General features: G+C 38.2%; 1 protein-coding gene across 1 annotated transcript in view; it reads right to left on the bottom strand.

The window, feature by feature from the left end:
• Positions 1 to 3,499: 3,499 nt before the first annotated feature.
• Tmtc2 (transmembrane O-mannosyltransferase targeting cadherins 2) overlaps positions 3,500 to 17,067 on the bottom strand; it is a 420,888-nt gene continuing 407,320 nt past the window's right edge. Inside the window, exon 12 of the mRNA XM_060377973.1 lies at positions 3,500 to 6,110. Coding sequence (XP_060233956.1) covers positions 5,931 to 6,110 — 180 coding nt within the window. The 3' untranslated portion in view covers positions 3,500 to 5,930. The remainder of the gene's footprint in view (positions 6,111 to 17,067) is intronic.

Raw genomic sequence — 17,067 nt, forward strand, 5'->3', positions numbered from 1 at the left:
TGAATACTCCAGCCTCAGCTGCAGGTGTGTAGTTCACCCACATCTTTGCCCTGCATTATTCTCTCTCCACCTATGCAGACGTGTTTCAGTATAGAGCAACCAAACCATTCCAGTGCAGTCTCCCAGCTCTGTCAGTAAGTATGATGAATGAGTGCCCACTTTCCCCAGTCTCCGTAACCTTTAGGAACTTTTGCCACACTGCATTTTAAATATTTGTTTACATTCTTACATCAGGCTAGGTACTAGCAAACATATATATAAATGTGTGTGTGTGTGTGTGTCTTTCCCACCTAAGATTTTCCTTCTCCATAAAAATTCTTCCTTTTCTAGAAGAAAATTAAGTAACACTTAACACCCCAAATCAGCTGTAGGAAGTGGGAGAAGCTCTCAGAAACCAAGAAAAAATTATCACGGGAACTTCAGGAAGTTCACATGAAATACAAATCCCACCATTGCTCTGGGGTAGGGGTGGGAATATAGCTCAAGCCTCTAGGAACAAGAACCCAAAGCCAGTATGGGATTGAAGGGCAAACAGAATAAAAACTGGCTCAAAGGCTGTCTGCATTCTGCAGGAAGACCACCCAAAATGATACAGCAAGATAAACTAGTACACATGCTTCTTTTGTGGCCTCGGAGAAATAAGCATAAGTTAGCATAGTTGCATTCCAATTCAGCTCTCTCTTCTTAAAGTATCATATCCCATGCATACAAACCTCTGTTGCTAGAAATTTTCCTTCATTCATTTTTTAAATGGTAGGATGTAAACTCTGTACTACATCACTACAATACTTAAGTGAAAAACCATATTCTAAAGGTACATACAAATGAGCCACCACTGTTCTAACACATTAGCTACCCACAGAAACCATTTCTTCCCTTGCATTAGTGTGAATCATCAAGCCTTAATGTATTTCCTTTCTTTTCGCTGGAAACATAGACTATATGAAAGCTGTCATCACTCTGGTGAAACACAAATGGAGAATCATTTATTGCCTGCATCAGAACTCTTTACAAGGTGAGCTTTTAAAAATATCAAGTGGCTTATGAGCAATTAGATGGAATTTTCATCTACCGTATATTTTATGGTCTTCTACGCAGGAAAAATGTGCTAGGCTGGAGAAACAATGCCTGGGGTGGGGGGGAGGGACATTGTCTCTGACTTCAGTGGTTCTACAAAATGGCTGAACTGATTGATATCTTGATTTACAATCAATTATGCAGTCATGTCATTTGGCATGACCTCTTAGAATTTTTATAGCCATTTGGATGCAGCTACTAAATTGTTTTCAGATCTTAGTGAAACCTCTTAACTTATGAGCCTTCTATTTGTCAGGTAGAAAGGAAGTGGAGATAGGCACTACTGATCATTGAATTCTCACAACCTGTTCCCATAATGTTTTCCTTTCATTATGTCTTTTATTCTTCATGATCATCTGCACTGAGGAAAGTAGAGGACATCTAATGAATGCTGATGAAACAACTAGGGAAATACAAAGAGTTGGAAAACCTGAGTACCATGTTTTGATACAATGCCAGAATATTGAAAATTATAGGCATGAACACAGAACAGCTTGGCAACAGGCTTGTTGGGTTAGTGACACCAGTCAAGCTGATTGACACCTTTCATTTAGTTTCCTGCTATGTAAAACTACAATGCCTCACATGTCCATTGAATGCTTAGTAGAGGATGAAGTCTTCACAGCCATTTCCCCCCATATTGCAGGAAATGGGTAATAGGTAACCATGCTCTTGTAGATGGAATAACAAGTTTAACAAGACCAGAGTTCTCTGTATGTTGGTATGTGCTCTAGGACTCATCATCAAAACCTGAGGGTGTTATAGTGACATTTCTTAGCAGAATATGGTTGTGCTTTTGTAAAACAAAAACAAAAACAAAAAACAACTAGAGACAGTGTGCACTGGTCACTGCCATCTAGAAGATGCCCAGTCCTCATTCAGAAGGGCAAATGTGATAGACATCAGAAGTAGAAGACATTAAACAGAACAGGAGCCTACCATGGAGGGCCTCTGAAAGACTCTACTCAGCAAGGTATCAAAGCGGATGCTGAGTTCAGTGTCCAAGTGAGTTCCCTAGTAAGTAAGTGGAAAAGAGACTGTCTCTGACATGAACTCAGTGGCTGGCTCTTTGCTCACCTCCCCTTGAGTGGGGAGCAGCCTTACCAGGCCACAAAGGAAGACAATGCAGCCAGTCCTGATGAGACCTGATAGGCCAGGCTCAGATAGAAGGTTAGGAGGACTTTCCCTATCAGTGGACTAGGGGAGGGGCATAAAGGGAGAATAGGAAGGGGGGGATTGGGAGGAGACAAGGGAAGGGGCCACAGCTGGAACACAAAGTGAATAAATTGTAATAAATAATTAATAAAAAATAGTGCTTCTATGACAAAAAAGAAACAACTAGAGAACCAGTCTTTTAAATACATACATTTTTAACCCAATGATTAACTGACACAGTGAGCTGGTGATTGCACTGTGTTTTGAATCATTCTTAGATTTTTTTTTTCCTCCATACCTCAGTGACCAAAATAAATAATGCAAAATACTGTCATCTTTTCTTCACATGGAAAGCTAGGTAACACAGGTAATCTTTATTACTCATTATTATTTTTACTACTACTGGAAATTATTGATTATATGTTACATATATCTCCTAGGTGCAAATATTACTCTTTTCAACTTTTCTTCTATTACCTTCAAATCTCCAAATTTATGATAAGTATGGTAGGAGCTTGAGAGATTCTTCAGTGATTAAGAGTGTCTGGCTTATGATGGTTCAGATGAGAATGTCTCCCATGGGCTTTTGTATTTGAGCTCTGAATCCCCAGTTGATGGTGTTTTCTGGGGCATTCTAGGGGATGGCCCCTTGATGAGGAAGGACACTACTTGGCAGAGGCTTTGGAGTTCCAAAGCCTCTTGCTCTTTGTATTGTCCCTCTTTCTGTTTCTTGCTTGTGTTTTAAGAGATGAAATTCTCAAGCTTCCTGTTCTTGCCGTTACACCTACTGCCTGTTTTTTAACTTTACCACCTCGACTTTTATCCGCATGGGACCAGCAGGCAGAGAAAATGCTCTCTTCCTTGAGTTGCCTTGCTCAGAATGTTTTATTGGAACAGTAGAAAAGTAATGAATACACTCCTCTTCCAGAGGATCTGAGTTTGGGTCTCGGCACTTGTGTGGGGTGGCTAACGCCTTTAAGTAGAGCTCCTGGTGATGCCTGTAAACTCTGAGGGTACCTGCACTCACACACACAGAACACAACTCCTACACACACATATGCACAATTAAAATATCATACAAATAAATCTTTAAAACATAAGCATGGTGACACAAGCCACTTTGGTCGTTAAGGGGAAAAATTAGCTGCAAGTTTAAGATCAACCTGGGGAACTCAGACCTTGTCTCACACCAAGCAAAACAAAAATGGTTGCCAGAGTTTAAGGGCTGTTGCTGAGGATGATTTCTAATGAAGGCGAACACAACATGTTTGTTATTAACGCTTTATTGTTCAAAACAAAATTGAAATTCTCTGGCACATAAAACAATTATTTCTACAAAAGGAAAGCCTACAAATCTTGATAATTTATACAAATAACAGTTTTTTTTTCAAAAAAATAAAATTTTAATTTAGTAAACTTGTCTTGTGCTCTACATTTTTAGCACTGTCTGCAATGATCCACCATAAATCCCTGAGCAGAGACATTTTGATCGTGTTCTAAGATCCCAGCCCTCCCCCCAGAGTTGGTCAGTTCCTAAGTCCAGCCCTGTCGTAAAAGTGTCAGGGACATGTAGGTATTAAAGATCCATGCAATTTATGACACAGGCCCAATTACTTATACCACTTGGGAGCTGAGTCATGTGAAGTGTGGTTACTATGCATTCAGTAAACTTAACGGTGTTGGAAAAAGTGTTGGAAAAAGGAACAGTAACAATAAAGACATAAAATGCAAAGACTAGTATGCCACAACAACTATTTAAATAAATAAAAAATGTTAGACACTGAATTTATCTTTACAGCGTTATATTAAATTTCTTTTGTGTCCTAATTGCCAATGCATAGAAAGTGAACTGTGTATTTCAACCCACTATTTAGGTTTGACCATGGGTTTGTAGTTGTTAAGGTTAAATATTATTCTGACAACATGGTCATTTAGTTATAATTTAACTTCTGGCCCATGAGTGAAATGTTTACAAATAATATACACATTATAGGAGGGCCTTCGCATTAATCCCATCAAAACTCTCACTACATTTGTCCTTCTCACAAAGACGCTAATGTCATAAGAATACTACTTCAAATTCTTTATCCACTGTATTCAGATACATGACACAATGTATAATATAGGAAGAAAACATAGTATTTTTTGAATGTTCAGCTTCCCTTTAATGGAATCGCTAATCATATATATATATATACATATATATATATACATGAAGTATGAAAGGGAAGAAAAGGCTAATCTTTAGTTGCAAATAACTGATAACAAATTTTTGTTGTTATTTTGCTATGGTTGGATAATAAATAAATAAATATGTAGGGTATAGAACAGTTAGTTTCTCTACAAGGACGTTCCTAATGGACTGCTATTCCAGGAATTTATCTTTCAGTAACAAAGTTTGAGTACAAGCCAAAAAATGTTAAAGAAATGTTTTTCTGGTTCATTTATGGATTTTTTTACTTATAAAATTATAATTGAAGTACCTAATAGCAGGTAAGGAAATAAAATACTCAGTTTTCTATTGGAAAACTGAGGTGTGCATTTGGTGGAACATGAGGATACATGCAGGCTTATGCTTACTCTATGGCATCTTAAAATAATTTATTTTTGACATCTTTCAGGAGGAGCAACATAAGACAATCCTCAAGGATTTATCTGCACTGCTGTTTGGTAGGTTAGGGATTGATGGGCATTTCACACCAGCTCTTTCCAAGACAACAGTCCTTAAGTGCTCACCCTTCATTGGCTTATTATAACAACCATTACCTAGGCAGCACCAAAAACTTTGCCTTATATGGTCACTCTCAGTTACTGGAACTGGAACACTCAGAATGTCCCTTTGTTTCAGGCTTAGTGAACATGTATACTTACCAGGAACAGACATCATAAAAGGTAATTTCAAAAGAACTAATACAATGAGATCTACTGGACAGTTTTGGAGACAATACTGACCATATCCAAATGAAAGTGCCTTTGCGACACACACCCCAGACCTCCCTAGGCCTTCTCATACTATCTGTATGAGTGGTTAGCTCTTCTTTCCACATTCATTTTGGGACATGACAAATGATGTTCAACACTAGGAAGCCTAGGACAGTCAAAACATAAAATGTTTATGTGCATGAAGTCAAGAAACAACTGTAGATCCTGAAAGATCCTGACACAATGTTAAAACCAAAGTTTTATAACCTTCAGAAATCAATAAGCAGGCTGTCCCAAAGGGGGAAGACAGCAGCATAAGGACAACCAGTGGCTCACAGGGATTCACACTATGATTTAATCAACCCCTGGTCACACTTAACCTTTAGAGTTCACTGTGGCTGGATGGGCTCCCTGACTTCCCCTCACAGTGTTTAAGGAACAATATAATTTGAAAATTCTCTCTCAAAAAGTGAGTAACGTTTGCTGCTAAGATCCTCCTATCAACTAAGGACGCCAGAATGTCCTGTTAAGTGCTCTGGTTTACAGTCTCTGGGTAACAATTACACCCTCTAGGAGGTTTTCAATGTTTCCCTATTTGGTGTTAAGAGCTATGCCCATAGCAAAGTGGATTCTCCCAGCAGTGGCAGTTACCATGATGACCTCGGCCTGGGGCTGGAAGTCCCCTGTGAGCTTTCCTGAAAGCACTGCTGGGAAGTTCTGTCTGTTAATGAGGGCAACTTTGACAAACACAGGAGAGGGAGGTTAGTTCTCGTGTGTCAGGTCTTGGAAGTCTTCAAGCCTTGCTTTTCCATAATGTTCCACAGCTTTCGGAGATTGGACTGAGTGATGATATCATCTGGCTTGAGTTGCAGAGCCCTCAGGTAGTTGGCCTCAGCCTTCTGGAGTCGCCCATTGAGATGCAGAATGGCCCCCAGGTTCATGAGAGCAGCAGGGTACTGCAACAAGAGAGAGGAGGTAAGTGATAGAGACGCCATTTCAAGATCTCCTTCAAGGAGGACTAAAGTCCTCATTCAATCATGCAAAGCATTCCTACACCTAGAGGCACCCAATGGAAGTAATTTACCAATTTATACAGTAGAGACAGGAAGAATACACAGCTTCAAATAGCTGCTATGTACTTTGTACTTTAACTAGCATAAGCAGTTAGAAAATGTTTCTTTTTTTTTTCTCTTTAATAGAAAATAAAAAAGACTGAATAATGTAGTCATACTGCTTTTGGGGGGGAAAAAAACCTTCAACTTTATCCGGTCATGGTGGTACAGCCCTATACTTTCAGGATTTGAAGGACATCCTTGGATACATCATGAGAGGTATGGGGCAGCATGAACCACATAAGGCTCAGTTTAAAAACAAAGCAAACAAATTTAATTTCAGATAAACTTGATTACAGTAATTTTAATCTAGCAACATGGCTGCCCTGACTACATCCAAAGACATTCTAGGTTTGTGAGATCCAGCTGGAATGCAGACACACCCTTAGTACACACCTTTAATCCTAAACAATGAAGGTAAAGTATTTTTTGCAGAAGGAAAAACCCAAGTTTGAAAATGAAATGTAATTAAGAGGCAGAAACAGAATAGGCTATGCCCAACTTTCATGAGGAGAAGAAAGAGATAGGCTCTAGGGGAGCAATGCAGAGGGAAAGACAGAAGAGTCAGTTTTACCAGGAGAGTTCTGCATAGACGGGCTGAAGGGGTTGAAGAGAGAACAAGCTAGACACAGGTGAAGAGAGCCAGAGAAAGAGGAGTCTTAAGATTAGAACACATTGCTAGGGTTAGTTTGAAACCAAGCAGAGCAATTCAGTCAGAAGTGAGAGAAGCCACATTGAATCAGTCAGCTTGCACAGAGGAGTTTGAGCCAGAACAGTTAAGCTGAACCAGCCAGCCAGAGCTCAGAAAGAGCTAGAAAGGATGAGCTTACTCAGTAGTAAGTCTCAGGGGCTGAAAACATTTTAGGCCTAGATTAGATTGTACAGAGGCTAGAAGCTTCCAAGTGCAGCCCTAGGTTAGCAGACAGAGGCAGTAAACCTCTGAGATAACAATTATACCAGGAGAACAAAAGTTACCTTTACAGAATTGATCTTTAAAACTGGGGGTGTGGGAAAAAAACCAAAAAACAAACAAAAAAACTAGGGGGTAGGGCATGGGAGGAGAAGAGGGAGAGAGGGTGGGATTGTGAAGGAGGTGGCTACAGCTGGGATACAAAGTGAATACATTATAATAATTATAAAAATTATAAAAACATATTAAAAAAGGGAAAAAAAAGTAAATCCTCAAATATAGCTTAGTGACAGGGGTTGTTTGGTATGTCTGAAACTCTGGGTTCAAGTCCTAATACCACAAAACAGAAGCAAAGCAAGCCAACTAAAAATATACCTTAAAGATAATAATTAGAAACTTGAGTTAAAAACAAAAAATCTACGTCCATGCAGTACTGTTTCTTCTTAGTTATGTTCTAGGCTTTTTACTGATAATTTCAAAGTGAAAGCCCTGAAAATTTTTAAAATGAAATTTATTATCTATCTCAAACCTACACTAAAATATTTCTCAAGACAAGAACCTCGCATTTAAACATTTAAATTGTTTTATTTTCCTAATGGTGACTATATATTAAGGCAAACAATACCAAAACATTAAACAAGTAGTATAGGAAAATGTAACTTTTTTTAGAATTTATTTTCTATTTATACAATATTCTGCCTTCATGTATGCCTGCACACCAGAAGAGGGCACCAGATCTCATTATAGATGGTTGTGAGCCACCATGTGGTTGCTAGGAATTGAACTCAGGACCTTTGGAAGAAAAGCTCTTAACCTCTGAGCCATTTCTCCAGCACTTTAAAAAAAAAAAATCCATTAAAAGTACTTAACAAAGAAGAAAAAAAATTCTTAAATAATCCTTGTATCATTCTAGTGACCATGGAAAGTGGATAAAACTAGAATAAAACTATCATGCAAAAAACTTGTAAGAATTTTTTAAAAATAAGGATTATGGTAATTATAGTTTATTACAAGGATTTTTGTCTCTAAATTCTCAGATATCTATTAATGAATATATATTGTACTGAAAAAAATACTTTTCATGCTATCTACAAATATAGGGGTTGCTGCCCTGTTCATATCCTGTCCTTAAGGGTTCTTGCCAACAGGAAGTAAACTTTTTTGGCAGCTACATAAATGCATATTTCAAATATCAGATAAACAATGTTTATATGCTATGCCTGTGCTTTCATTTTGCAGATAGTGTCAACCATTAATTGTCCTTTACTCTGTGCAAAAGCCAAAGATAATTTCCAATCATTTTATGATTTAATATTTTCACAACGCATGCATTTTTTAGCTGAATTCATTTGACCCTACTGTTTACTGTAAAAACAGTTATTTCTGAACCAAATCAATGCTGCGGAGAGTAGAATAACAGCGCAAACGAAGGGAAAAAGCACGATCAGATTTCAGTTTGAAGGGATCTGGGTTTGAGTTCTTGCTGAACCCTTGTGACCTTGGGGAAATGGCATGATACCCCTGAACCCCAATTTCTGAATGTTGCTAGAAAGAGACGAAAACAGTAAGCAGAGTCATGTGGGAGAACAATGTCACCAAAGTAGACACTCTGCAAATGTCATGATCTGTCCTCCTAGTATATTATGTGCTTCCCAGCAATTGTCATAGTCTTGACTTCACTGACTTCACTTGAATGTCTCTGTATACACATCAAAATTCTCCTAAATTCTAAACTGCTAGTGATTATTTTCAAACTTTTTTACATTCTTCTTCTTTCTTTTTTTTTTTTTTTATTTCCCAAAATATCACAAACACAAGCTGACTTTCCCCAACCTTTGGCCAGGATGATTTCATACTTACGAAGAAAACCACAGATGGTCAGTTTCTAATTTTAAACACGCTCAGCTCTAAATTAAATGGCAGTGCAACGCTCTGCACTAGAAACTAAAACGCCACTACCTACTTCATCTTCTAAAGGAATTCTGCTATCACACCACTATTATTATCTCCAGCGCTTCCATGCCGGAATACAGTTCCCAATTATGTTCCCTCAGAGCGTTTGGCTTGACTATCAAGAAACAGCTACTATAATTTGGTATGCATGTATTCATAGCCTCACCTACAAGAAATGCTGAAAGAGGAAAGGAGAATCGTGGTTGGAAGCCATTCCTTGTCAACCAGAAGGAGAAGAAGCCTAGGAACTGAGCTGAGAGAATTCCGATGGCTCTGTGGGACAATCCTTATTTCCTCAATTACAGTGTTAAATATAATGTGTCTCTGCCTACAGTGTGTATGCCTCACATTGCAATACAGGGAGATTATACAAAAAATTCAAGGATTATGCATTCATATGGCCTAGGATTACATGCTATCTCTACCACAGAGAAATGCACATTTGGACAAGGTAGTTGTAGCCTTGGGACCTCTATTCCTGGACAAGTATGATAGCAGACATTATCATCAAGTTAGTAGAGATTATATGATAATAAAAGTACAGTGCTCCTTTCCCTTCTTTCCCTACTTTGCCTTATCATTTCAAAATTTCGAGCCAAAATCTTCTGAGTGTCCCCAAATGACATGCATCACAGTTTCCTAGTGGCTTGTGCTTCTACTAACTTCCTAGCCTTTTTCAGGTTGTTTGTTTAAGAGATGGAAATGAAAACTGGTGAGGAAGTACACCAACCACGCTATACACATTTACTGTACTGTTGTTTCTAAACTACAGCACAGTGTTCTTCTGTTCTTAGGGATTATCTTCCTGCCACCAGTTGATGAATAAAATATTAGTATTTAGTAGTATTCCAAGAAAACACAATAAGGAAGTTAAACCTGTTTGAGAGTAGTTTCTAGACACTAGTTCCAATGGTGCTTTTGAAATGAATTTAATTTTTGTATCTCACACTGTAGTATGTTACTCATTAAATGAAAATAACCACAATCTGTATTATGAAGTTAATGTGAGATGGTAGATTTCAAGGGAAGTCATTCTTATTTGCTAACTGTTTTCCATAAAGAAAAAAAATGTGTAAGCTAGGTATGTACATATTCAAGAACACCCATATTTTAAGTAGTTACTTATTTCCTTATAATCATAACATTTTATGATGAATGTAAATACCCATTTTAATAGGGAAATTACTATAGCAATTCAAAAACCTGCGTAACATACTGTTTAAGACACCCTGTAGCATCTTATCTGAGTGAATAGTAACCAATGAAATTTACAAACAGTTCTACTAAAACGTGACTGAAGTAATGGATATTGGCACCCTAAATAACTTCTTTGAAATTGTCAACAGTGATTTGGACATAAATAATGTGAAGTCATTGCTAAAAACACTTAAATAATAATGGCTGTGGTTCATTTTCCTAAGCCTGCCATGTGCTCCCTTAAAAGCAGTGGCTGCTGTGGCTTATTGCATGCATCCTCTCCTGAGGACCTTCTGGTCTCCAAGCCACACTACTGACTTCAGGGCAGACTCTTGGAAGTACTTTACTGCTGGACAGAAAATCAGAATTTCAGGACCCACCTATCGAGTCAGAATGTGAATTTTAACAGGATCTTCAGGTCCCGTTCTCCCCATTAACATGCTGGAAGCATTGTCATCAAGGTCACTTCTGGACCAAAGATGTCATCATCTTACAGCTTTTACAAAGAAATCACTTAAAATAGGTATAGCCTCTAGAATAAAGTATTTCAGATCAAGTATCTATCCCCTTATGAAGTAAATTTCTTTTGGTGAAGTGATTATTTAAAGCAGTAAATCTTCATAGGAAATTTCATGAACAGAGCTGTAAATGATTAAATGCTGGGGGACAGGAAAGAGGGTGTAGAAACAGCAGGCCCCTTTCGCTATAGAAGTGAATGCAAGAATTTCAGGTGGCAGTCCATCTTATTATATACTGGTGGCTTTGCTCTCTCTGCCAGCTGCAACTCTACATGGGTTGGGATGAGACATATAAACACAAGTGCCAATGTCTTCGCTCACACACATGGTCTTTATTGAAGACAAACAATGAAATTTTCAGCGTGTTAACCATGGCAGGCAGCAGCTTACAGCCCTGTAACATAGGGTTCCTGGCTTAATACAACAAATGAGGCCACCTCTTCTTCACAGGCTAGAACAGAGAACCAGACCTCGCTTGTTTCCTTCAAGAGCACAGATGCTTTACATCAAATGGGATGACTGGTAGCCATGTGGGGGCAGCATATGACGTGTCTCTCAAGTCTCGAAACAGTTATGCCTTGTTATTTTACTGTAGTCTTTGGCTTGGTTCTCTAATGCTGGAGAAGGAAGTTAAAATGATGGACATCTACTGGGGTATGATAGAACAAGACACCAAGATAATGGAGGTCTGATTGGAGTCCAGGGTCCTTGAGGCCCTCAAAAACTCAAAGGGTATTTGGGAAAAGGAGTTTATTTTTTTCTGTCTTTAGCGTACCTCATAATGTTGGAAAGAAACTTCCAAAGGAAGTGTAGTGGTATAGTTAATTGGGCACAGAGTTTGGAATTCTGGATTCTCTTGGGAAGAGGACTATAACGTAAATTTTTGAAGAGGGCTTGAAAGTTGCAGAGGAAGGAAAAGGCTAGGCATTATATATTCCACTAGACCTTGCAGGAGAAACCACGGGAAGGTGGAAATAGAATGTAGCACCCATTATTTCTACCTATTAAATGCTGTTATTTCCAATCTGTTTTACTGATTTCTTTCCAAAGAATCTGCTCATTTTGCTGGAACTACTTATAGCCTTGTATATTTACTATGGTGGGCACCAGATGCCATTTGAAAAAGGAAGCCTACAAAGAGAATGACCACCTCCTAACTAATGTACTTTGCACCTGGGAAATGTTTCCAAGATTCCCCCCTTCAATTTTCCCTCCAAATATAATTTGCAAACAAACACATTTACATACTTAAAAGTTATTAAGAGATTCTCACTCCTTTTTAAAATAGTTACCAAATAACTGAACGAGGGCTACACGGTACCATTCAAGTGTGTTCACCTGAAATTACTTACTCAAACAGACAAGAGAAATGACTCTGTCATTTTAAGAAACAATAATGAAAGGAGCATTTTTTCATAATTCTCTCTCTCCCTATGTGTGTATATATATATGTATATGTATATATATATGTATATGTATATATATATGTATATGTATATATATATATCAGACATTTAATAAATAATCACTGATGATTTTAATAGAGGTCTTAAAGAGAAGCAGAATATGGTCTGAAATAATAGCAGATACAGTAGATTCTGCAGTTCAGGAGTTATTGTTATTCTTCCTTTGCCAAACTGGAGTGCTTAAAGGTATACCCCTAAACCAGAATCCTTTGTATAGCACCCCTGACCTCTGTTTCCTACATATACATGTATCCCACATCCATCGTAGATACACACCCTTGATCCCTGCCTCCTACTTACACAAGCATATGCCATCCAATTGTTAAATTTTGGTATCATGACCTTAAAAAAATCTCTCTTAAATATTTTCCATGGGAGATTAAAGTGTAAGTCAACAGTAGAGAGTTTGCCTAGTTTATATGAGGCCTTGGATTTGATGCCAGCATCCACTAGCAAACAAACTTTTTAAAAAGGCAAGAAAAAGAAAAGAAAAAAAGAAATGACCAAAAACAAAACAAAGAGAAACCCTTCTACCTGTTCTATCTACATTTTTCTTTCTTCCATGTTGATTTAATCTTTAATCTTAAAAAAATCTTTATTATTTAATTATTTTGACAGAAAAAAAGCCAACCAAACACACGATAAGTGGCAAAGTCAAGTAAAGATGAGTCAAGTTATATGTGGTTTTTAAATATATATATTAAATATACAAAAATTTCAAAAGGCATACAAAATACTATAGACCCACCTAATAAACAAAAGCTTAAAAGCACAACTGAAGGTCCTGGATGCCTTTTTTTTTTTTTAATTCTTGACCACATCCAAAACAAAAGAACTATATTGAAATTGGCACTTCTCACCCAAGAGTACATTATATACATATTTGTGTGGGGGCACCCATGAAAATTGCGAAGTGTTTTAAAGTTATATTGCCCTGTTGGTCATCATCCAACCTGAAATGCCATTCTGCCATGTGCACACCTGCAGCCTGCAGGATTTTGCCCATCCTTATAGTCTTTTGATTGATTAGTCTTTGAGGTTTAGTTCCTACTTGTACTACAATTCATGCTTTCTATCTCTTCTTGGTGGAAATGAGAGTCTTTAAAAGGGTGCTTATCACTTTCTTCTGCATCTCTACCCACATAATCACGGAGGGGTCTCTAGAAGTGAAGATGCTGGATCAGAGAAGCGCTGACTTTGTTAGATCTTAGGGTGCCACCAATATAAATATACCAATAGTAGTTCTACATAACAGTAGTCACTACTTTCTAACTTATTTAAAATAAGCTGAAAGTTATATTCTAGTCTGTGCTTAATTTCATTGATTACTAAAGAAATTAACATTTTTATTTGTTTGTCATCTTTGTAGAATGTACCTTCAGTGACCTATTCTGTTGGACAAAAATGAGTTTGTTGAGAGTTTTCAGTATCGTGGCAACTACCCCAAGATTGCTTAAATAGGACTACTTGCTCTTATGGTTCCCCAGCTTGAAAACCAGGTAAACACTGACCGCTCTTCATTTTTGCCTCTTCTTCCCCTACTTTCTTTTTTCTTCTCTCATGTCCTCATTTTTGTCTCATTTTGAAATTGCTTCTTTGAAAATTACATACAAAGTGTTCTGATTATACTTACGTCCCTCTTTCTTGACTTCTCATCTCTCTCTCTTTTTTTAATATTTGTTATTTATTAGAGTTTATTCACTTTGTATCCCAGCTGTGGTCCCCTCTCTCCTCCCCTTCCAATACTTCCCTATCTCCCTCACCTCCTCCCTTAGTCCACTGATAGGGGAAGTTCTCCTCCCCTTCTATCTGACCCTAGCCTATCAGGTCTCATCAGGACTGGATGTCTTGTCTTCCTCTGTGGCCTGCCTGTCAAGGCTGCTCTCCCGCCAGGGGAAGGTGTCAGAGAGCCTGTCATTGAGTTCATGCCAGAGACAGCTCCTGCCCTTCTTACTAGGGACCCCACTTGGAAACTGAATCTATGGGCTACATCTGAGCCCATCCCCTCTTCCATACCTACACAACTTGTCGCCTTTCTTTTTGTTTGTTTGTTTGTTTTAATCCCTATTATCTTGGATGTGTGGCCTTCTCCTGAAGTATGATTTATTTCTCAAGAGCTACACTTACAAGAAAACTGACTTTTAGTTCTTAGCTAGGGGTAGAATTTTGTGCAGACCCCATTCTCTGTTTTGGGATTTTTGTCTGGATTGAACTTGCACAGGTTTTATGCATACTGTTACAACTGCTGTGATCTCACTGCACTAAATATGCCTAAAAACAATATTTCATTGTAGTCACCCACTTCTGGCTTTTACAGTCTTTTGTCCCTTATTCTACTATGACCTCTGAGCCTTGGAATGAGGAGGTGTGATATAGAGGTTTCACTGAGGGCTCTTCATTTCACAGTCTCTAGTGCTTTGCACCTTGGCTCATTGTGGGACTCTGTGGTAATCATCATCTATTCTAAATAAAGGTTTTTTTTTTTTTTCTGGTGAAGGAATGAATGTTGTGCTATTTTGTGGGTATAATGAGTCATTAGGAGTTGAATTAATAATATGTGCAATTAGGACATAGTATTAGTACATATTATTAGTAGCAGATTCTACTGTAGGGTCTATGGCCTTTCTAGATATGGTCTGTGGCCTGACAGTGGTCCCAGGTATGTGTGTCATCTTGTAAAGTAAGCTTTAATCCAGTTAGAAAGTGGTTGGTTACTCACTTGATGTTCAGGCCACTACTGCACTAGTGGGTGTATATTTTCAGGCCAGTCGTAACTGTAGTTCTCAGAGCTCACAACTGGGTAAGATTGGTGATTATTGTTTTTCTTAGTGTGCATAGCACAGCCAGGAACAATGAAAGCTACCTGGTGTGGATGAAGCTTTCAGGTGAGTGCCAGCTTGATCTCTCCATGTTTTATGACAAAAGTATGTACCACATTCAGCAAGAGGGTCTTCGGTCTAGTTTTGGAAGGTAGCCAATGGCATTGGCAATATACCAGCCTTGGTAATAGACTTAAAGGACTCTATATTTTATTATAGAGTTACTTTGTAATCCACGTTCATTTCTGCTCTAGTCACAATAGCTGTGAAATGAAAACAGCCCAGATGTCCATCAAACAATGAATGGACAATAAAAATGTAATATACTTCTCACAATGGAATTTTGTTATTCAGCTCTTAAATGAAATTATAAAAATCGGAGGTAAATGGATGAAGCTGGAAAGACTAATTCTGAGTGAGGTAACATAACGTAGACCCATACAAACATACACAGCATGTTTTCTCTCATTTGAGGATGTTGAAGTAGAATCTTCAGATACGTATGCTTTATTTGGAATGTCCGTGGAGTAATAAATTAGTACATAGCCATGCAGTGGAGTGAGATTGAACGCAAGGCATCCTTGGAAAATGGAATAGGAAGGATTAAATTTGGTTTGAGGGAGAATAAAGTAAAGGAGAGAATATGGGGGAGGAATAAATAATACTATACAGCTTTGGAAAAAGTTACGTAGGGATGAAGACACCCTCTCATTTTTTTTCCTTGAATTTTTTGAGACAATGTTGTTCAGGCTCCAGGCTGTGTTGGAACTCCTGTGTAGCCACGGCTGGGGCTGAAATCACCTCTCCCTTGCTTTTGTCTTCCAAATGCTTAGATTACAACTGTATACCACCATACCCTGCAATCCGTGTTTTTCAAGAGAAAAACGTGACCAGGAGTGGTGGCTGAAGTCTTTTTACTCAGCACTTGGCAAGTTGAGGCAAATATATTTTAAGTTAGCCTGAGCTACAGAATGAGTTCCTATTTTAAAATTAAAAAAAAAAAATTTAAAAGTCTGTCACAAATAAAATGGACAGTCTCTGAAACAAGTTCACCTTTTGTGTTGGAGGATGTTAAGTGATGAGACTTCAGGAAGAGAGACAGCTCCTCAAACACCTCCGAGTAACCATGTAAAATCCTTTGCCACCATCGTGGGAGAACAATGGCATCTTCTACGCAGCCAGGGCTCAGAATCAACTTTACTCATGGCCTCTTACCAGATGCCTTGCTCCTGAAGCCTCCCTTCTAGATCCATTAAAAAAACAAAACAAAACAAAACAAGCAAACAAACAAACAAACAAAAAAACAGAAAAAAATCTACAAAGCTGGAGGTGGTGGCATACGCCTTTAACGCCAGCCCTCAGGGAGGCAGAGGAAGGCAGATCTCTGTGAGTTTGAGGCAAGCCTCTTCTAGAAAGTGAGTCCAGGACAGTCAAAGCTACTGTCAAAGCTACTGAGAAACCCTGTCTTGAAAAACCAAACAGTAATAATTAATAATAATAATAATTTATATTTAGGATGATCAATAATCTTGTTATTTTCTCCTTCTGTAGTGCTTACATTTCTGCTGGCATCTTGTCCCATTTCTAAACTTCACCAGCCTCATATGCTTCCCCCTCCTTCAGTTTCTTCTCTACTTCAATATGTCTCCCTCGTAAATATTCATACTTTTAATAAGAAGGAGGTGTTTTAGAGATTCTAAGTTATGCCTATAAGAAAGAATCCAGAAACTTCAGCCTTACTGCTAAGCAGTATTTTAAAATCTGGCATTTGAAAACGAATCCTCCCTGTGCTTTCTGTCTGGGCTTCAGACTTCTGTTTCTGTCCTGTGCCCTTTAGAGCATCTGTTCCCCTCATAGAGGACTCTCCTAACAATGGCCTTCCTCCTTTCTTTAGGACAAACTGCTCATTAATTTAAACAAAACCGCGCCAGAGAGGAC

The sequence above is a fragment of the Meriones unguiculatus genome, chromosome 2 (assembly GCF_030254825.1).
Source record: "Meriones unguiculatus strain TT.TT164.6M chromosome 2, Bangor_MerUng_6.1, whole genome shotgun sequence".
NCBI classification, from domain to species: domain Eukaryota; kingdom Metazoa; phylum Chordata; class Mammalia; order Rodentia; family Muridae; genus Meriones; species Meriones unguiculatus.